A 21,493-nucleotide genomic window follows, 5' to 3' on the forward strand; every position below is an offset into this window, starting at 1 on the left:
CGGGCTCAGTGGTTCATGTCCCCAGCTCCTACTTGAAAAATGGGCTTTACCTACTTCCTGGGGGTAGAGGAAAGCTTACTTAAATAGGAGTAGAATTTTTCTTCCAAACAGCCCTACGTGCTTGCAACACTCTGAAATATCTCAGTGCTTCAGGGCTCCAGTGTCCATACAGTCAGTGAGAGAAAAGCAAATCTATGGCATTTTGATGGAGTTGCAGAAAATATTTTTCCCTGGGGGAGTGTGTGGATGGCAGGACAAACAGGACCTGAAATGTAGCTCTATCTCAAGGCAGCACTTTCTCTTAACATAACTTTTGCTGTATTTCAGAACTTATGTGCGACTTAGATGTTAAACACCAGGAGCTTCTTGCTGGAAGCAAACTAAAAGCTCTTTCTAAGTCTCATATGAAGCACCCACAAAATTATATGTAGAATTAATTTTTGGCAAGCAAAATCCATTTTTTCATCCATTTTTTCTTTTTAATAGCATGTTTAAATGTCTTTTATTATCTTTTAAACAGATGTCCACTGTCTATCTTCCCCCCTCCTTTTTTTGTTTTTTTTTCTAAAAATGTTTGTCCTCCTTTAAAATCCTGAAAATGACCTAGTCAGTTATCTTAGCAGATTTGGCTAGCATTTCTTAAAAAATGTTCCTGTGGTGCTTGGAGTATTGTTAAATTTTAATTATTAGTAGTTAAAAAGCTAATAAATTACAAGAATACCAAAATCTATTCCAGCCATATTGCTGGGTTTCATTCAGATGCAGTCAGATAATTATAACTAACAATAATTAAAAATTAAAAGTGCTGTAGGCACATACCCATCATGTTGAGTCTGTCTGAATGAGCATTCTTTATGGACTGCAAAACCACAAGTTTTATCTCTCATCTCTTGTCACAGTAGGGGGAAGAGTTTTACCTATTAGGTCTCCAGTTTTCGATATGTACGTTTAAATTCAGTGGAGGAGAACTATATGGCTGTTTAAAAATCTGGGCTTAGGAACAGGCTCTCACAAGAACCAGCGCTAAGAAACGCCATGGCAGCCTACGTGGGGCTGTCGCTGGGCTCAGCAGCAGTGACACTGCAGGTTTGCTGGGCCCGACACCCGCAGAGGCTAATGCTGTGCGTGAGAGTCTGTGCTCAGCCGCCTCTGTGTGGTTTGTCAGCACCTTCTTCCCTAGCACAGAATGAGATGGGGGTTCCTGCGCCTGGGGCTGGGCGTGCTGCTGGAACAGCCACGTCATCCAGACCCCATGGCCTCTTTGTGTGGCCAACTCTGTTCAAACAGAGGATGACGCAGAAATCTTGGATTGCCCTGTGTTTGACGTAGTGACATGGCGTAACCTGTTTTCACTTGGAAAGATGATTCTGATCAATGTATTGCTGCATCTTTATCATCCATGAGGTCTCTTCAGTGAGAGGCAGAAAGATCTCTCAAGCCTGTAAAGACTCACCTGAGATGAAACTTGGAAATGTCTGTCACTGGAGTAGTGTGTCCCATAACAAAACCCCCTCCTTCATTTCTTACACCACTAACGCTGTTTTGTGGCTGGCCCTGGCTAACAAAGTGTACTCAACTTCGCAGTAACATGTGCAGAAAACCCAGCAGCGATGCAGAGCAGGGGGGGAAAAGAAGGGAGCCAGGTGAAAGGCATCGTTTCAGTCATTAATGCACTTAAGCGCACCCAAGTGTCAACATGTGTGATCAAGTGTAAGGAGGCATGTCGTTCCAATGTGGCAGCGCTGGCACACAGAAGGGGCTTCCTACAGCAGAGATGGCACTTGGATCTGGTGCTCAGGCTGCCCAGCTAAACCCGTCGTTGCCTGTCATCTATGCCCTAGGGCAAGGGTCCAACCAACTTTTGCGTAGGCACCATGCCATCCCAACAGATGGGCAGGAGTGTAAGCCGCCAAGAGACAATGTATATGCATCAATTGTGTTTATTGAAAGCACAGTTCCTGGCTGGAAATGTCCAAATGTCTATTTATTCTGAAATAAGATGCCTTTAGTTAATGGATATGGAAATGTAGGCTAGCTTTGAACTAATTGCTGTATATACACTACAAAACATAATGCAGACACGCAAATGTATGATGTGCTGATGATGGGGAACCCAGTTAAACGTTGGTCATGCCACAGAATCCCTCCTAAAATTGACTCGAAGTGCCATGGTACTACCTGCCTCTGAGTACTGGAGACCAAATTTTGTAGGAGCTGTGCAGAACTATACAAATCACTGGCACGATACATAATGATGTGCAAGGAGCCAACCTTTGACACTTGCAGGTTTTCCTTTGCACACAGATGTCTGAGCTCACCTCCCCTCTTAGTGGTGGAAACCATTTTTACTTGCGTGGGTAAATGAGGGCGATACGTTAATGCAGACCAAAGCTAGACCAGTTTACACATCTCACTGAAGAGGTGGGTTTTCCATGTGATCAAAGAGAAAAATCATATAATTTGCTTTTATATTTGACAACATGTTGCCCACCAAAAAGAGTAATTTATGGGAACATCCAGAGAGGAGTCTGTATGCATGGATTTAAGGGTGTTCCCTTCCCCTGCTTGTTACATTTATTCAGTTAAGACTTGTTAGTGTTCTTGAAAGATGAGCTTTAAAGACCTTTCTGAATACACAGTTTGGTTTTCATAAAGATCCAGGCATTCTATACATAAATAAAGCAGGAATGTTTTGCTTCCAGATATGCATTCCCATCTTCTTGGGAACAGAGCACATGGGCTGTGTTAAACACCCATCCTTGACCAAAAGGAGGAAGCACAGGGGAAGAAATGAGAAATGGATTTTCTTTCGGAAGGACCAGATTGCACTCTCTGGTCTGGCAATAACAATTACTAATGACATTTAGAGAGAAATTAAGGATGAGAAATGCAAATTGGCATTTCAGCAGTGCCAGTCAGTAACATTGCATCAGAGCTCACAGGAGAGATGAGAAAAAGTTTAGGGATGAAAAATTAATTTTGTTGTGTCAACAATTAACAAATACCTTTTCTTCACTCTTTACCACACTATCACAAATTACCACTGTAATAGTGTTCAGCAGCTCCTCAGATGAATGAAATAGCACTTTGAAATCCTTATTTCTGGAGTCAAGCACACACGTTTGTGTTTTGCTGTGTTTTGTTGAACAATGAATGACAGAAAGAGGTTCAAACTGACCAGGGAGGGAGAAAATGAGCTCTTGAATGTGTGGTAGCAAGAATATTCTGTGTGGCTTCTCTCTGGGGATCTCAGTGGTTTTTATAACTGTGAATGAATTAAGCTTACCAGCACTTTGTCTGAGGCTGTTTCTTCCTGTTTTACAAATTTGGAAAGGTAGAGGTTGAATAATATACCCAGATCCATACAGGAAAATTTTGGAGGAGCCAGACGTGAAGCCCTGGAAGCGTCAGACCTTTTGTTCAGAAGTCCTTCATACGTTCACAGGATGAAATTCTTGTCACTATAGGGAGGTGGTAAGCAGCCCTGTTCCCTGCTGTTCTGCCTAGAGCCACAGAGCACAGGGGCCATGAGGTGTAGGTCTGCGAGTGGGGCCATCGGCACAGCTGGCTATACGGGGACGGTGTCCTCGGGGACAGCAGATCCAGGCACCACTGCTCAGCCCTGCTGGGCTTGGCAGCACTTGCCTGTCTATGCAGGACATAGTCCTTAAACTAGAAATAGAACATTTTTGTAATATGTAGTCAAATAAAATTTTTTTTGTTCTGTTTTCTCTCCAGAAAGTCTTGTCGCAATTTTTCTTTCGATGTGCTGGTGGGAGGAGATCACTAATAGAGCCCCTTTGATTTTCTCCTGCTCTAGTAGCTGCTGTGGAACGTAGTTTGGGGTCTGAGCATGGATTAGCTCCATGCCTTCCTGTAAGTGTCGCTAGCATCCAAAGGAACCGACTTCAGTCTTCAAAGGAAGAGGGATGCAGCACACTGGAAACGGCAGAGCACAAGCATTATTTAAGGAAAGTAGTGGAGCTTGATCAGCCTCTGTTTTAAAGAGCTCATCAAAGGTGGTGTACAGCAGCCTTTTAAAAGTTTGGTCTTCTCATTTGTTTGCTGCTAGAGCAAAATGGGGATGCTTGTCCAGACATAACAGTATATGCCTGAGTGTTTTCACAAGAAATGTCTAGATCATTAAATATAATAGGTCTCAGCTGCAGTTTTGATCACTGAAGCATGCACACAATTCATCACAGCAAATTAGGTGCGTCTTTGTAACTTATCTTTCTGCAATTTGCTGGCACTTTTAGAGAGCTGAAACTTATATTGTATGTGCCGCAGAAGCCATTTCAGATAAAATATTCTGTGTTTATTGTTGGAGAACAAGGATTCACTAATAACAAAAACATGCAGCAGTGTATGTTTCTGCTCCTGCATCTTGCAGAACCAGCAGTAGTACCAGCAGTGATCCCCAGCCACATTCATTATTTATATATTTTAGTGAATTTCTTGTCTGCAGTAAAAGAGATATAAGCTTCAACATCAGACTGTTTGTGCCAAATTCTATCCTACAGCCCATTCAGGAAACCTGAGGCAGCCGTAGTTCTCAATCATTACACAGCCCATTTATCTGATTGGAGTTTTGTCCTCTCTGCCATGCTGAAATGTTGCTTGTTCTTTAAAAGCTTAGTTTGACCTTTGGAAAGAAAAGGCATTTGCTATTTTAATTTTTTTTTTTTTTAGCAAGAACCTGAACCTACTTAAATAGAAATTGGCATTCAAAAGCAGCACAGTTATTGAAAAGCATTTACTTTATTACTAGAAGAGAACAGACGCTAGTGGGCTCGAAAATTACATTTCGGTGGATTCATCAGTTTCAGTCACTAGTTAGTCTGTGAACGGATGGATATGTTTGTAACAGTTAACATGAATTTATACTGTGGATTTTTACATTTGCCTTAAAAGCACTACTATCTTAGCAGCTGACTATAGAAGGGTTTGGAGACACATTTTATTTATTTTCTCTTTCTGAAAGAGGATATGGTTGTTTCTAATTGCAGAGATTTCTTACATCACAGAAAGTGCCTCAGTTTTCAGAAATGGGAACGCTATATAGCTACTGTGTAAGGAAAGTGTTTAAAAGAATCTACCAGTACAGCTGCTGCAGAAAAAATAAACATCTCAGCCTAAACCTAGATAAACCCCCATGGACTGAGAAAATAATTTTCAATAACCAAGATATTTTTAACTCTGTGTGTGAAGGTAGTAATCACAGTCGCCTGTATTTGCATCTAGGGTCTGCCACAGTGTAATTGCTTGTCTCTTTCCCCCCACCCCCAAAATTTAAGGCTACTGGTTAACAGAGCAATGCATTAAGCACTCCATCTCCAAAATAGAAAGAAATACTGCCCTAGCCTCTACCACGTGGCGTCTTTAGGTTTCGGGGATTTCGTTTAAATCTGAAATTTATGTCCAGGAGAAATAAATTATTAGATTGTAAAAGCAGCTGGGGAGGGAGTAAATATAGTCTCTTTTGTCCTCTATATCATTTCCCCAGGAAGATAATAAATGTGTGGCAAGCGTCTCATGTTTCCTCGGTCGTACAAATGTGTGCGTGTTGTATTTCAGACATGAAGCCTCAACTCCAGACAGGAAATCCTGGAGTGATACTGCACTGCTGTACTGCTGTCGCCCACTGCTGTGGTGCTGGCGGAGCCCCCGTCACTTGTGCCATTAGAAGGAATTTAAAAAATGGTTTCATGAAGAAATTTAAAAGGCCTTGGGTGTACCTCTGATTTGCTGAGTGAGAGGTCTAGGGTGTAATCCTAGGGTTTATCTCCTCAGCCAGTGAAAGGCAGTGGTTCCAGCCCTGGCTGCTGGCACGAGCTGGGACAGGGGTCCTGCCCTGTGGCCCTATCCCGAGGGCCAGCTTTCCCAGAGTGATTTTAAAGAGCCTGAGAGAGACTCCTGCTAATTCTTCACTGCCCTGCCTGTTCTTACTGCGTTGCGAAGTCGAGTATGTGGAGTGAGCGTGACGCATAGTCAGGAAAAAACAGGGCCCAATAAGAACAAAAGGAGAATGAATAGTTAGAAAGTCAGTTGGTAACTTGCCTTTCTGCACCGGGGCTTGCATATAGGGCTCTCACTGCCTGCACCTCCGTGCTCTTGTCAGGAAGGTTGCTGGTGTTTTCAGCCCAGCCTATTTTCAGGGACCTGAAAACAGCCCTGGAACAGCCTTGCTGCTCGCTCTTTCTGAAGTTGCTTTTAGAGAAGTATATTCAATCATACACTGATGTTTGTGTAATTAATACTCTGCTCTGATATCGTATTTTGAGAGTGGTTTTATATCTCCCTTTGACCAGAGGGGAAAGGAAGAAAGGTGAAATACTTTAGAATACAGCTTGTTTTCACATTGTGCCTGTTCTGCGGTTTCCGCTTATGTTAAACAAAAACAGGACGGGAATGTTTGATGCATGGGCTGGGCGTGCGTGTGCAGTGACCCGACTTGTGCAGCAACCACTAATGGACAGATTGCTAATGCTCTCTTCTTTCTTCATGTTTCATGTTGATAGAATAACTTGCAAGATACTAAACTGTGTATCCTTAATGAGGTGATGGAGCTTTGTGGGAAAAACCTAGATGACAGAGACAAGACCGTAGGTGCCAATGGGATCAGTGTAGAGACACCTCATAGCTTTGTGTAAGGTCAGCTTGGGTTCAGTGAGGCTCCGTCACCCCAACTCCGCATGAGCCAGCCCCGGTTTGGCAGCAGCAGTCCTGAGCTTATCAACTCGGCTGTGCTTGAGCTGATGCGCTGCAGAGCATCTTGTGCGTTCTCCGTGCCATGCGCTGGGCAGCTGTATGGGCACCCCGAGGTTGCCCCTGCGCGGAGCACGTCCGCAGAGCCAAACTGCCTCGGCTTTGCGCCAGGCAGAAATGGGCAGAGCACTGCCTGGGCCACGCCAGCCCTGGGGGAGAGCTGCCGTGCGACCACCCGGCCTGCTCATTTGTTGCTGTTGCACAGCTACACCCGAATAAATTGCCAAGGGCATTGAGGTTTGACTGCGTATAGCATATCTGTCATCGGTGCGTTACATTGCGGTGTCTCCAAAAGGAGTAGAGCGGGGGTTCAGAACATATTTACTTCTGAAAAATTCGTCCTCCTTTGGGGCCAACACATGCTCTTAGTCTTTGCATGAAATCACAATTGTTGAAAACGTAGCACCTTGCTGTTTAGAAGGCACATTTTCCTGAGAGCAGTGATGCTGTTGTAATGGAGTAGCACTGGCTGGAAAATCCCTTTTTTAACAGTTACAGTTGTTTCACACACATACTGCAGCGATGTTGCCTTGCTATTTTGTCTGGCAGTGTCTTGGAGGAGACAGCTCATGTTGGTGATACTTTGGCCCCTCTCTTACTTACAGGAACAAATCCTGTTTGGCTCTTTCATGCTCCTAGCTCCTCTGGGGTTAATTCCTCAAGGCAGTGGGCTGGGCGTAGTCCTGTCTGCAGATTTCTGCTCTGCTGGTGGCATGTACACTAATGGGGCAGCATGTAAAGTACTTCTGAAAACTGTGGCCTTGCTATTTTATAGCAGAGAGCCTTGCATTGGAGGATTTTTATGCCCCTTTTGAAATTGGAAACCAGCAATAACAGCCATTACGTCCAAGGCAACAGGTCACGGACCAGCCATTTTGTCAGCCCGAGCAGTATTTGGGTGCCACGTGACAGGAATATTTATCTGCCTCTAAGAAAAATGTATCCATAACACAAGGCAATACAATTTGTCAGATCAGTATTCCATTAGAGGGTATTTTACTTTAGCTGCCACATTTTAGAAGAGCTATTGATAGAAGGACTGTGATGTGCTGTAGCCTTGCTGCGGGTGGACACGGCTTGCGTGAAGTCCAGCTGTCCACACTTTCTTATTTGGTCCAAGGAACTTGGTTCAGCTGCAGCTCCCACCGTTCAATGGAGGACATTGCCTGAGTGAAGAGTGCAAGATGTGCCCCTGTTCATGTTTGCATTAAAATTCACATTAAGGCTCAAACTGGTTTATACCTGGTCCTTAACACCAGGAATACCTAGCTGGTGTAGAAAAAAAAGCTACCAAAAATCAGATGGTGTTCAGCGACCCTTGCCATACCAAAGAACAGCAGAGCAAGTTAAGGAGCCAGTTTTAGGTTCAACAGTGAATTTACTGTCTTTTTTTGGGTTATACTCCCATGGAAACAGACCCTCAATTAAGCTTTTCTGCATGCGTTTTGACTGGTAACTGCTAAAGGTACAATGTAAAGCATTTCCTTTTTGCTCCAAGTATTTTGTGAGAAAAAGAGTATGAGAGGATGCTGTCCTGGTCCTACAATAGAGACCCAATCAGGAAATCATTTACTGTTTATGGAAGAGTCACAAAGAGTCCCATAATGATGATGCCAGCCCTCACAGAAATGAACAATTAACTGGCTTCTGCAATGTCATTTACCTTAGATCAAGGAGGGATTAATGAGATATGCTTCAGATAGGCTTCAGATAAATCAACAAATCATGTTTTTGAGAGGAATACCTAAGAAGGATTCCTGGAAAAAGATTTTTCTCTTGTAAATGATTTTGACATGTCATTGCTTCCCTGAGTAGGACCCATCAGTAGGTAAAAACAGGTCTGCACAGGGTCGTGCATTGAAGTTTTTGGTGTAGCACAGGCAAAGGCGCGTACCCATGGGCCGCAGATGCTTTCTCCGATTAGTGCGCAGCTTAGATTTGAAAACGGGCTGGAAGTGAGGTGAATGCATTCATTAGCACAGCTTTGGAGGGTTACTGCGAAGCCAGGCAAAGGGCATGCATGCTGCTGCACACTGAGTGCGTGACCGTGGCCCCAGGCACTGGGGCGCCTGCGGGACCAGGCCCCCAGAAAAACAGGGGCTGACCAAGCCCAGATTAAAGCAGCAAGAGTTGTCGGCAGAGAGGTGTGCTTGGACCCTGCAAGCCCTTTTCTACTCTTGGGATCAGCAACGGCTCTGGGATCCAGTCAGGGAGAAACAGTGGGGCTGAAGGAGGAGTGAAGGAATTCTAAAAATATTCTGGTTGTATGTACTTCTGACAACAGTAATTAAATTTGTACCTCTCCCTTTACATTTAGGAAGTGTAAGGTTCTTCCTTCAGCTTATTTTGATCTTGCGCAGGTCATGCTGTAGACTACAAGTCACAAGGATGCTGATAAATTTGCATTTCTGAGTGAAATTCTCAGGAGCATGCAGTCCTTCAGGATGGGTATTATTAGCTCCCTGGTTTCATTGGGTGCCTCAGTGAATCGTGGTGTGTTTACAGCTAGTTTTGCTAACAGAAGACTCCAGTTATCTCTTAATAATGTATTCTCCTGTGGATTTTATTTCCAAAGTGCCGTGGTAAGGAGATTTTCCCAAAGGCTTCAGCTTGCTTTTGTGCTTCAGCATTTTACCCAGTGTTTTTGGAAGAAGCATACAGACTTTTTGGTGAGGCATTTAATCAAATATGAGAGGCTATGCCAAGCTTAGGCTTGCATTCGGAGTTCACTTGTAATAGGCTCATCTTGGTATATTCTGAGATTTTAGAGAAGAATAGAAAGAGATGGCAGGTCTATAAGACTGATGACACAAAATTATTAGTCTGAAGTGGAACGAGGAAAGCATGTTAGGTGAGTTGTCACAGTCTGATTAGGACTAAACAACCTGAATTAGAAGAGAAATTAAATTCCTAAATCATCTAAAGAATCCTTAGCTGGTGCAAGAAAAGGCTGGCACTGGGAAAAATAACTCTAAGAATGGTATTTGTGTAAAAGGTAATTTTTCAAGCCCCGAATAACAGAGAAATGCTTATCAAAATTCAAGAGTACATTAAAATTAACGGAAGTGGTGTAAGTGTAGAGATAAAACTGAGCAAGTGTATGGCTGGGACGATGCAGCATGGCAGCAGAGCGCACGGCCCCCGGGGTGCAGAACAAAGGCAGGCAGCGGGGCGGGGGGTGCTTCTGGGTCTGCCTGGGTTTTACAGACTGACGCCTGGGCGGTTGCATTTCAATATAGAGACATGCCAGCCACAGAAAAAGATGTATTTAAAAAAAAGCAGAGAGCATTTAGTCAGTCACATGTGGAGCAGCTTTTTTTCCCTGTAAATATTTTACGAGTTCTGAACCTTCCTATCGACCCCAGACGAAGCATCAGGTCCTGGTCGCCGGGGGACCCGGGCAGGTTCCTGGGGGTGGCTTGGGGTGTCCCCCAGGTGAGCGGGTGCTGAGGGGGCTACTCAGCCTCCTCAGCGGGTACAGAAACCCCAGGGGTGTCAGGGCCAGCTCCGTCCCGGCACAGGCGAGTATTTCTGTGTCCCAGTACCCGTGAAAGGTGCATTTGGCCCCGGAGTAATCAAGTACGTATGTATCAGAGTAACTCAGATGCAGATCTTTTCACTGGAAACAGGCAGCTTCGCTCTGCAGCTGACACCAAACCTCCAGGCATATTTTCTTAGACACTCGAAGTGATTTTTATGTTTTTTTCTTGGTTCAATAACTTGTAAAGGACAGCTTCCTAACTGCATTTGCTGAAGTGCCATCTCAAACGTTCGCTGACACAGGGACTGACTGACGCACGGCAAGTCATCAGACGCTCAGAGATGAAGGAAGCAGTAACACAGGCAGTCGTTGCCTTTCACAAAGGATGTGCCACCTTTCGTTTGCCTCTACCTCCATTTCAAGGGATTCTTCAAATAAAGAAAGGACATGTGAACCTGTCTTGCCTGATGATTATTTTTTTTTTCATCAAGTACCATGATAACTTGGAGTTCACTTGTTACAAGCATTTTACGTAGTGTGTGAAATACTAGGGGAAAGGAAAGAAGTAATACTGTATTTCCTGAAAAACTGTGATCTAAACATATAAATGTCACTGGATAAGAGTAACCTGAAACAACTGGAAGGGCAATTAACACCTGGTTTTATGGGAAACATTGGTTACCACTATCAGTTTTAATGAAGTGTATTAACTAAATTGTGTTCTGAGTATTCATTCAGCCTTGTTTATGGCACACTCTTGAGTACATTTACTGTTTGTCAGAAGTGCAAACTAGTGAACATATGAGGCTTTAAGACAAGCCATCTGTTAGTCTTAGACCCTTGGATAATTGTCAAACAGTTCTAAAAATAAGCACATACAAACTGCAAGAGGGTGCAAAGGTGATTTTTCTTTAGAGTCTGATAGCAAAGTGGCTAACAGAAATTAAAAATAAAAATAAATATGTTTACCCTGTAAAGCAAGCTTGCTCTCCTTTTCTCCCTTTCTCTTCCTCTCTCCCTTTTTTCCCCTCCCTCTCCTTTAGTGTGCTGCATTTTTTTTTTTTAATTTAGTTTTTTTTCCTCTTGCCCTTCTGGGTCATGGCATCCCTTGAATGCCTCTCCAGTTTAGGATTAGAGCAGCAACAATTTAAGGCTCACAGCTTTCTGTAGAGAGCATAATCTCCAATGGCTAAAGGAAGGGTCGCCTTGTGTCCTCTGCCTAAAGTAATCCCTTTATAAAGTCAAGGCATGAAGATTCTCATCTGTATGGATTGCTGTTAGAGGGAAATAGTACCTGTGCACATACGTGTCTGCGCTTAGGGATATATAATGAGGAACAATGGCTGAGAGATTATTGGACCAGTTTGAATTCAAAAGATGCAAAACATTGTTTGAAAAAAGAACGCTGCAGATGGTATTTCGTAAATATTTAGACACTCCAACTTCTGTTTGTAGCAATTTGGAGGTTTTGTTTTGTCTTTTTGTATGTATCTGTTCAAACCTGAGACTTGAACCTTTGCTTCAAGTCAACGCCTGAATTTGAGGTTTAGTTTTTGTCTGGCAAGCTGTGTGCTGACAGTCAATGGAGAGGTCGCTTCTCCTGTTCCCCCAGCCCCACTCCGTAAGGGCCAAAGGAGAGGGAATGGGGAGGAGGGGCCACAGCCCCAAGGAATCCCCAGCCGAGACCCCAATCCCTGGGCTTGCAGCCGGACGGTGCCTGAAGGGGTGGTGGAAACCTGGGCAGGGAGGTGGGGAGAGGGAGCGAAAGAAACTACGTGGGCTCTCGCCTGCTCTGGAGGACGCCCTGCACATTGGGAAAAATATAGGGATTAATAGGAATTGCCTTCTGTGCCCCAAAATCAGGCAGCTGTGTTCATGCATCACCCCCAGGGTTGGTGTTTCCAGTCTTGGGTCGGTGTTTTCTGCCCGGGCAGTTTTGCAGTGCCACAGCAGCCCCGGTGTCCCGGGCACCGAGCCGTGGGGGCAGTCGGGGAGGCGTGGGCTGAGCCGCCAGCTCCGCGGAAGCAACGTGCGGGCAGAGAGTACTGTGTGCTTCCTCCCCCAAACACCCAGCATGCTTCCTGCGCATGGGCCACCCAACAGCTAATCACCAGTTCAGTTTCACATTGGCTGTTTGTCATGTGAATCTATTATTTCCATAATTCTTTTTGACATGATCTGAGGAATAGTTTCTGTTCATTTTCATGGGATTTGGAAGGGGAGAGAGAAGCTCTATAACCTTTTGTGAGCGTCCCAGTCCCTATGTAGCACTGCAGAAGGCTTATGAATTTCACTTGAGGGTGGTGGGCATCACCAGCCTTCTTGTGCCATTTCTTAACCTCTGTATAACATATGCTCTTTTAGGTGTATATGCTCACACACATTGACAGTATACCTCTAAACGGCTGGTACAAAATATCTAAACACACAACAGATGCACAACGGCACAATAGACTGGATGTATTATGGCCCCAAACCATTATCACACCCCTCGCAGTTGCATTTTATTTTTTTCACCTGCTCCTATGTAGTACACCTGTGACTTGTTGGCAGTGAATGGCGTTGCAGTGTGGGAGACTCCCAGCTTGACTGCCTGGCTTGGAGCTTTACTCCATCATGTGCAGCTTTTTTGTGTGTGTTTTTTCTCTCGATCTTTATATAGCTTGTAAGAGTTCTTTGAACTGCTGTAAGTGATCATCTTTCAAGCCTGATGCTTTCCTTCTTGACACAGTGCTCTGAAAATGGAGATTGTCATGCCAGTGTTTTCATAATAATGCATGTAGAAAAACAGAGAAATATTCATTGTAGATGTCCTGCACAAATGGCTTGATCCACATCCAGAGGGCAGGCAGGGGGTGTCCCCAGGGAAGATCTGGAGAGCAATCAGTATCTACGTGGACAATAATCAACCATTCTTTGAAATCTTTTTATTTCCTGCAAAACCTGTCGCCCAGTTCCTTGGTCACAGACACTTCCACAAATGGTTCATTTGGGGATTGTGCAGCCAGTAGAAAATTCCACTTAAACACTGCGACAGCCCTGAGGCTCAGGGTAGTTGCATTTTTCCCATTGACGTGGCTAACAGAATTGCTATCCATTTTGCATGATTATTAGGAAAAGAAAAGAAGAAATTTTCCAACCTTGTCCTGTAAATAAGCTGTGACTTACTTGGTCTTGACAGGTGACTTAGTGCTGCTGTAGAGTTTTCCAGCTGCAATAATGTCTCAGAATGATGTATTCAGTGGGGTATCAGCTGTGAGCCATGCATAAACCAGGGGGCCTAACAGGAGCTGTGAAGAACGATTTTTACTGTTCAGCTTCCAAATTACGTCCTGCCTCCCGCCGGCCCCCACATGCATACGTGTACGGATGGCCTCGTGAGCAGGTACGCATGTGCAGGCACACACAAGTGTGCCTGGAGAGGATTCATTTTTGTGGCTGCTCTCTTTTCGTTTGGAAATAATCATTAAGAAATAATCATTCTTTTTTAACTGTAACTTCTGGAGTTGAAAAATCAGCCCCAAGCTGTTTCCTGTCAGCCCACCCTCCTGCTGGAAAGGTGGGTGAAGTTTCCTTAGGCTGCTTGGGTAGAGGCATTCCCATAGCATCTCACGTTTCAAAAGGCTCGCTCCTTTCTGGCCTTTATGGTTTCACTCTGCTGCCCGGAACAGCCCAGCGTAGCACCGGGGTGAAGGCATTTCTGCCAAGGCACGGGGTAGTCTCAATGCCAGGATTTACTTATTTTTCAATTGCTCTGAAAGCCTGGTCAGCCAGGGGAATTTTCTTTTTCTGTGGGCACACACAGAGGTGCCTAATAAAGTTATTTGATAAACCATGAGTCAAATATGTAAAACAGAAGTGTGAGAGAAGAGACATAAGCACTGAACGTCTCGGACGCTTTGTGACATCTGCAAAGCACAATTCCAATAAGCGGCACACTCACAGGGCAGGGAGAGTAGAAGCAAGAAGATAAGACATGACAGGTGCTAGTAATAGGAGACAGGTTGCCAGACTTTTTTGGGAAAGCATGTTTGTGTGGTTTGAAACACATTTGAATAGGGAAGAAGCCTATACTGGTTGCAAAGGATACGGACAAGCTCTCAGGGGTCTTCTGAACACACGCCAGTGGTGGTTATGCAGCATCTGCACACGCAGCAACCTGCTGGTCTGGTGTTCACCAGCACTTACCACTTGTGCATGTGGCTTGTGCAGGATCTGCTCTCTGGAAGGTGGGGGGAGGATGCGGTGCACACGGGCTCTTGTGTCTGAAGACATTACAGATAGGTATGTGAGGTCCTCTGTAAAATGTGGCTCTGTATTAACTGCTTGGTCCGGGGACTAGTCAGCATATTGATTGCCAGTAATGCATACAAAGAGAATAAATGGTACGTTCCCAAGACATGATCAAGATCTGCGGATGATGTTTTTTGTTGTTTTAACTGCTAACCCTATGGCATGGCTAGTTCCTCAGCTCCTACCTGATCCAGCTCCAAATGGCTGCAGGATTTGGGTATAATCTGTTTGTTTCTTTGTGCAAACTCTGCTCACAAACCCAGTATATTCATTGTATTAGGAGTGTTCAGAACATATTATTAACCTGTGTTTGAGGAGGGAGGGCTCACAATGAAAGCTTCATTATCAGATTTAGAGCCACATACCTTTCCTTTATTGACCTGCCTGGTGTAATCAATGCAGCAGCCACACAAGTTTGAAATCATGTTCCCTGACTGTAGGCCGTGCGTCATGCATCTAGTGCTGATTGTGCATTATCTTTTAAATGACACTGCCTAAATAAGTATGGATTTGTCTACCACGAATAGTCCTTCTTTCGATTTGAAGATGGTAAACCTTTTGCTTTTTTTATTGATATCCAGGGTGACCTAAAGATAGAACTGTAATGAAGTGCACAAGAAGTGGTCATTGTTACAATGCCGAAGAGCGTGTCTGAGCACAGAGTAGCCTGTGTATTCTTTCACATTTTCATGCTCTCCGAGTTAGGTCCAGTCGACAAGCTTCTTGTCAGTGCTGCCATTGTGTTTGTAGGGCTCTATCCAGCCTCTTCTTAAAGTCATTATTTGATCTGAGAACAACATCCAGCTCTGCAAAGGTCATTCCTTCTTACAGCCGGGGAGATTTCCATGTATAGCAAAGTAAAAAGCCATTGGATTTTACATTTGGTGATGTTAAATGACGTCTAAAAGCAAAGTAGTTTCAACCATCAATTCACTTGATGTTTTTGGAGTATAATGCTTTATCCCCTGATAAGCTTTCCAGGTCTTTGCACAGTACTTCTGGGTTTTGATTCTGAAATATTTAGCGTCACAGGCTGGGGTTCATTCAGAGGGCTAGACAAGGACCAGTTATTTTGCGATTTCGTCAGTCGATTGTATTTAATTTCACAAGGGCTCCTTCTGGGTTGCAGCAGCTACGATGCTTCTGCTGCCTCCGTAATCTGGCACGTTAAAGCCTGACTATCATTGTGCGGAGTTTCCCCGCAGCCCACCCGCCACAGTATCGCAGGTAACTTTTGCCATGATTTAGGAACTCAGCAGCACTTCTGACACCTGGTGGTCACTTTTTGGGAGTGCACAGTCCAGAAATGCTGCTGCCTGCCAATGGGGTCACCACTGCCTGCCCGCCTGGCCCTGCACGTCGCGGGCCGCCCGTCCGTTAGCTCTTTGCACAGGCGGTTTTCATCAGGGAGATGTTATCTCTGGATAAAGCGGAGGGTCGTTCTTGTTTCTGATCAAGATGTAACTGTGGATAGCGTAGCAGGACCAGATGATTAAAGTATCTTACTTTATTTTAAAGCTTCGTCACTGTAAATAAATAACTAGATTCAAAATTAATTTTGTGTTTAAAAACTTATTCTTCAAGCTGGCGGACTTGCCCAGCTCAGTTGTTAGGCAGATGGAGACTAGTAAAATTGCCTAGGCTTGAAATAATGCAACTAAATTTTTATATTTGGGAATGCTGAGGACCCAGCTCAAGAAAAGCTCACCATGAAGCACATCTTTGGTTGCTCAAATAGTTCAGTAATCACACAAATAAAGCTCAGCTTATATGTAGGACTGGGTTTCAGGCAGCACACAAAATGTAGGTGAATTGGTATTGCTCTAAAAATACGCTTCCGAGGTTGGCTTCACGATTTATTGGCTCCTGCACAAAATGGCAAGACAGGTCAGCATCCTCTGATGCGAGATACTGTGATGACATGAGGCTATTGCAAATCTACCAACAGGAAAAAAGGGAACAAAAAAATACTCTAAACTGCTGAAAGAAATGTGTAGAGCAAAGTCTATTCTTCAAAGAGATTTAACTTCTGGGTTACATGTCCAGCCTGTTTCTGCTGCGTGTATTACCCTGGTGCCCAAACTGGCGGTTCAGCTGTTATTGCCGAAGTATTTCTTGGACTGAGAAATGCGTGTCACAATCTGGTGTCTCTTGCTGCCAGTACTTGCACCCGGTACTAGTGAGAATAAAAGAGTAAAACATGGCAAGGCTTCCCCCCACGATTCAGATTTCTTTTTTTTTTTTTTTTTTTAAATTGTTACAGTTAAGGGAATCCCTAAAGGCAGTTTTTGCCCGTGAAGTGTTACCACTTTCTTTATATGTATTGAAAGGGAAAAAAAAAAAAAAGAAACCTTCATGGCTGTGCCTGGCTTGTAGCATTTTTTTTCTAAGTTCATGCCAGCATTAACAGATCTGTCAGAACAAAGCAAATGTGTCATATTGGCAGCTGTTACTTATGAGTACTTTTTCTTTATTGCATTTTGTTTTGTAATAATTGAGAAGCTTTTATGTCGAGCTCTGCATAAATGGTACTGAGTAGGAGGGTATGGGCATGCTTTCTATTATTCTGCCCCTCATGCATGTCTCCTTTTTTCATCTTTCCAGAACCACACATTGAGCCAGCACGCACAGTGAGCCACTGGCACTACAGGACACCTCTCTGCAGAAGACTTGACGGTGGCACAGTGGGGAGGACCATTTGAACATTACATCCAATCAAAGTGTCATTTGCAACCCAGATGTAAAACTCTAATGATTTGGCCATGAGGCGCTGCTATTATAAGCAGCTGGAAATGAATATTAATGGAAGAGATTAAAAGTATTCCATTCTCAGTATTTTTTATTGTCCTGCTTCAGCTAGTGTACTTTAGAGCTTCTGCTTCTGACTGAATTTATAGTGTTAGATAAATCTGCTTTGATGCTGTTGCCCTTTGTTGCTTCTTGTATTATATTGATAGTTAAAGATTAGGTGTGATTTTTTTCTTTTTTGTTAACTGCTTTTTAATTGCAATTTTAGGTAACTGTGCATTGTGATGTGATTGCTTGGCTATTGTCTGAATATTTCTTTTTAATTTTTTAATTAAAGACTAATGCTTTGATTGGATTTGCCAGTTCACCGGACAGTGATTAAAACTATGTAATGAATATAATCAGTTTCAGTGCAACTGGATGGTCTGCTTTATAAATGTGACTTAATCTGATTGCAATAACTAGTACAGTTCAATAAAGGGAATACATGAGCCTAGCGTCAGCGGTTGTCTCTCTGTCAGTACACGCAGCATCACCACTGCCGGCTGATGTGTGTAAATCACAGGGATGGCTCACCGGACAGCAGAGAGCGTTCTGTGCCCCGGGAGAAAGGAAGACTGGGAGAAAGCGAAAGCCACGTTCCTGCGTCTGGTGTTGTGCTTGCTCCTGGATGCACCTTCCAGGCTGCCATGGTAGGTTGAGGCAAGGTAAGAACATCTGCTATGAATCTGGGCACGAAAAGGCATTGCTAGCTTATAATACTCTTTAATTTTTACTCAAATCAACAAGAATGGAGGGGACCTGGTCTGTAGCTGTCTTGATGCTATCTCTGTGCTTCTTTGTTTCAATTAAAAAAAAAAAAAGCTTTCCGGATTGTGTACAAATGCACAAATATCGGATCAGGCCTCAGGGACCCTGGTAGGACACTGCGTATTTCAAGCACGTGGACTTGTAGGCCCACAGGTATTGTAGCTCTATGTAACTGCCATACTTCTGACACTTGAAACTGCCATCACACAGCCTAACAGAGCTAATTAGCAGGCTTTTTTTTTTAAAAAAAAACATATCCTATGGTAATGAGGTAAGTTATATCTTCAGTCAGAGCAACAGTCATTTTAAAGACCATGGACACCTTTGGAAAGTTAGTGAGATGCAGTCCTCATGGTATCTCCTGCTTGAATGAATCATAATCATCCTGAAAGATGTTTAGCAGTTGTGACAGCTGAAATGATGTGGTTACCCATTCCCACGATGTACCAGGCTTTGCAAGATTGTGGCGTAGGAGCATGCACAGTTAGAGCCTTTCGAAATTGCTGCACTGAATGGGTTGTCATTGTGCTGTGTCTGGGCTCGGAGCATGGAAGTGATATTTTGTATGAAAATGTTTTCAAGGATGTCTAGTCAATGCCCAAATTAGTTTACCTAGCAGTTTACTAACAAGTGCATAGGCCCAGCTTGTTGACACTGCAGACGTTTTCAACATTTAGATTCCTGCTGGTGTTGATAGTCATGTTGCACACATGTAGCTCCTTCAAGACAGTGGGACATACCGCATGTAGAGGAAGGCTACTGGGCATAACCGAGGTGGGGTCATCCCTAGAGCAGGAAGCACCAGAGCAAGCGCAAGTTCTAGCTTGAGAAAACTTTCAACTTTCTCAAAAAAATGAAGTAATGTCCCATTTAGGGCTAATGATCAGATATGTTTTTTCTGCCAGTTATTCTGCTGAAATAGCATTGCATGGCCAGAAAGAGTTTCGGCTCAAAATTTTGATTTGTGATAAATTTGAACCTTAAAATAAATTTCAATGCTAATAAAACTAGGAATGACTCTTCTTAATTCCAAGGACAGTTCTGTTTTCATCTAGATAATTCTTAGCTCACTGTTCAAGCAACAAAAGCATCATACTAAAATGATCCATTTCTAGAAAAAAAAAAAGTTAGCTTTCTACCTGATTATTTCTCCATAAGCCATGGCACAGATGTTTATGGGCTGAAAAATTACCTAATGAAATCACCAATTCATTATTCTCATTCATAATCTATGCATGCTTCTAACTCATAGGCAACATTTTAAGATGGCAAATAGAAAAGCGTCTTGCAGTACAGACTCATAGACGTGCCCTTGCAAGAAAAGCTAGCTGGGAACACACATCAGCTGCTCTGGTAACAGCTCCTGTGCCATTGTCTCCATGCTGAAAGCAAGGCAGCAGGCTCTCACGATGGAGATGCTGAAAAGGGAGGCTCTTTGCCCAACACTGGGTTTGTCATGATGCTTGATCGCTTCTGGGCAGGCCTTCAGAAATGAAAAGGAAGATGTAGGTTTTTATCTTCAGGAAGAGCTTCTGTCTTGGGAATCCTGAGGGTGAACTGATGTTTTCACGCAACTCTGAGAGCTGCTTTAGTAGTGCTGTACTGAAGCACGTGCCTCTGTTTCAGCATCTCCCCACTGACTAGTTAAAACTAGGTGTATAGTCACTGTGCTGAGATGGGGAACGCCCTGTGTGGGGATCCTGTTCTGAGCTGAGTGATTTTCCCCACCTGCAGTGGAAACGTGGGCATGGGGCCAGGGTGCTGGGGTCTGCGCTCAGCCTGGCAGTGCCAAGCCAGCTGGTGTCTTAAGCTGTGCGCTGCCTCTGCCTCCAACCCTGGCCAGACCATGGGCAGGGGTGAAGGAAATGAATAGCTTGGGTTTTCCACCCTACCTGTGAAGGGTAGGGGGCCCCAAGGCACGAGAGTGAGGGCTGTGGCCCTGCTCCATCTTCTTCAGCCCTTCTGGCATGTGAGCTTCATTCATGGGCAGCACAAGTCAGGCTGGAGAGGGGGGCTGGACTGTGCCCCCAGGGCTGGCAAAAAACTGAGCTGTGGTCCTCTTCTGCAGGTGCGCTGGTATCTTACAGTGTTTGAGTAATATTTGAACACTAATGGAGAAATGCTGCTTTTTAAAATTTTCTAAGACAATATGTATGAGAGTGCAGGGATGCTTCCCATGAATCTACTGGGTTGCTTTGTGGCATTTTTTATATAACAGGCCCATATGAACAGTCATGGTTATAATCACAGCACACACCATGGCAAGGGATGGTGCCGTCTTGATATCTGCTTTATTAGGGGCCAAAGAAATCTGGTGTGGGGGTGGGTGTGAAAGCCACTGCAAGGAAGCAGAGAGCGAGCCGTCCACTCTTCTGCTCCTGCCATGGAGCTGCACCTGCGACGGGCTGGACACCTGCAGCTCCCCGCGCAGGTCCCTGGCCCGTGCCAGGGTGCAGCGCTGCTGTCTGACCCCTCTTTCCGAGGCCCGAGCCTCCCCAGGCCAGGCAGAGCACTGCAGCGCAGCGCGGGGCCTTTATCTGGCGGTTCCTGTGCGACTGCTTTTTCTGTGCTGCTTGTCCCACTTGGGAGCGGGGCAGAGCAGCCCTGCACTGGTACAAAACACAGCTTTGCTGGCATAGCTGCAATCACACCAGGGAGTGCTTCGCCAGTGTAGTATATAGTTCCTGTATGCGTTAAAAGCTCCTAGGGAAAACAGAGCCTAACTGCAGGTGGCAAAAGATAAGATCACAGCTTCTGGTACACATTTGTGGTTTCACCCCTTTTTTTCTTAGTGGCCAAGAAGTGCTACAGAAGGCATTTGGAAAACAGTCAGAAACGTTAGCTTCAAAGGCACCTATATTTCAACAGTTACAACACGGTGAAAATGGGATGGAGAGCCTTTCTGTAATGCCCGTAATGTTTCCTGGCCTATCCGTGTAACTTGCAGCTCCTGTGTGCGGTGTTGCAGACACGGGCTGGCACAGGCTGCTCAAGGTACAGGCAGTGCGGATGACTCACTTGTAAGTGCAAACCAGAATTGCCAAAATTCTTGCTGAGGATGGGCTTTAAGCAAAAAGTCACTTTATGATCTGAGTGGCATTAGGGCTGGTAGAGTGTTGGAAACAATGAAAAAAGTTCTAAATGTGTAATGAAATGTTGTATAGACAATTTAATATCTTCAAGTTCAGGCAAATACTGAAATACAAATTCCTATTAACCGCAGATTAACAAAGGACTTGTATTTGTAGCAGCCCAGTCTATTGGCCCTTATGCACTGAATTATCTTTGCATTTAGCTTCACTACATACCCACACATCCAAAAAGCACCGAAAGTCAGGGGGTAGCAACCAGTTTCTACAGGTGATATGCTGTCTACATAGTCAGCTCCGTTTT

The 21,493-nt window shown here is 44.3% G+C and overlaps 1 protein-coding gene across 6 annotated transcripts in view; it reads left to right on the forward strand.

The window, feature by feature from the left end:
- Positions 1–17,767, forward strand: part of ZNF423 (zinc finger protein 423) — a 235,714-nt gene extending 217,947 nt beyond the window's left edge. For all 6 annotated transcript variants that reach the window (XM_075434002.1, XM_075434004.1, XM_075434003.1 and 3 more), the window contains one exon: positions 17,147–17,767. In XM_075434002.1, the coding sequence (XP_075290117.1) occupies positions 17,147–17,176 (30 nt within the window). In that variant the 3' untranslated portion in view covers positions 17,177–17,767. The remainder of the gene's footprint in view (positions 1–17,146) is intronic.
- The last annotated feature ends 3,726 nt before the right edge of the window (positions 17,768–21,493 follow it).

Source organism: Opisthocomus hoazin, chromosome 12, assembly GCF_030867145.1.
Source record: "Opisthocomus hoazin isolate bOpiHoa1 chromosome 12, bOpiHoa1.hap1, whole genome shotgun sequence".
NCBI classification, from domain to species: Eukaryota; Metazoa; Chordata; class Aves; order Opisthocomiformes; family Opisthocomidae; genus Opisthocomus; species Opisthocomus hoazin.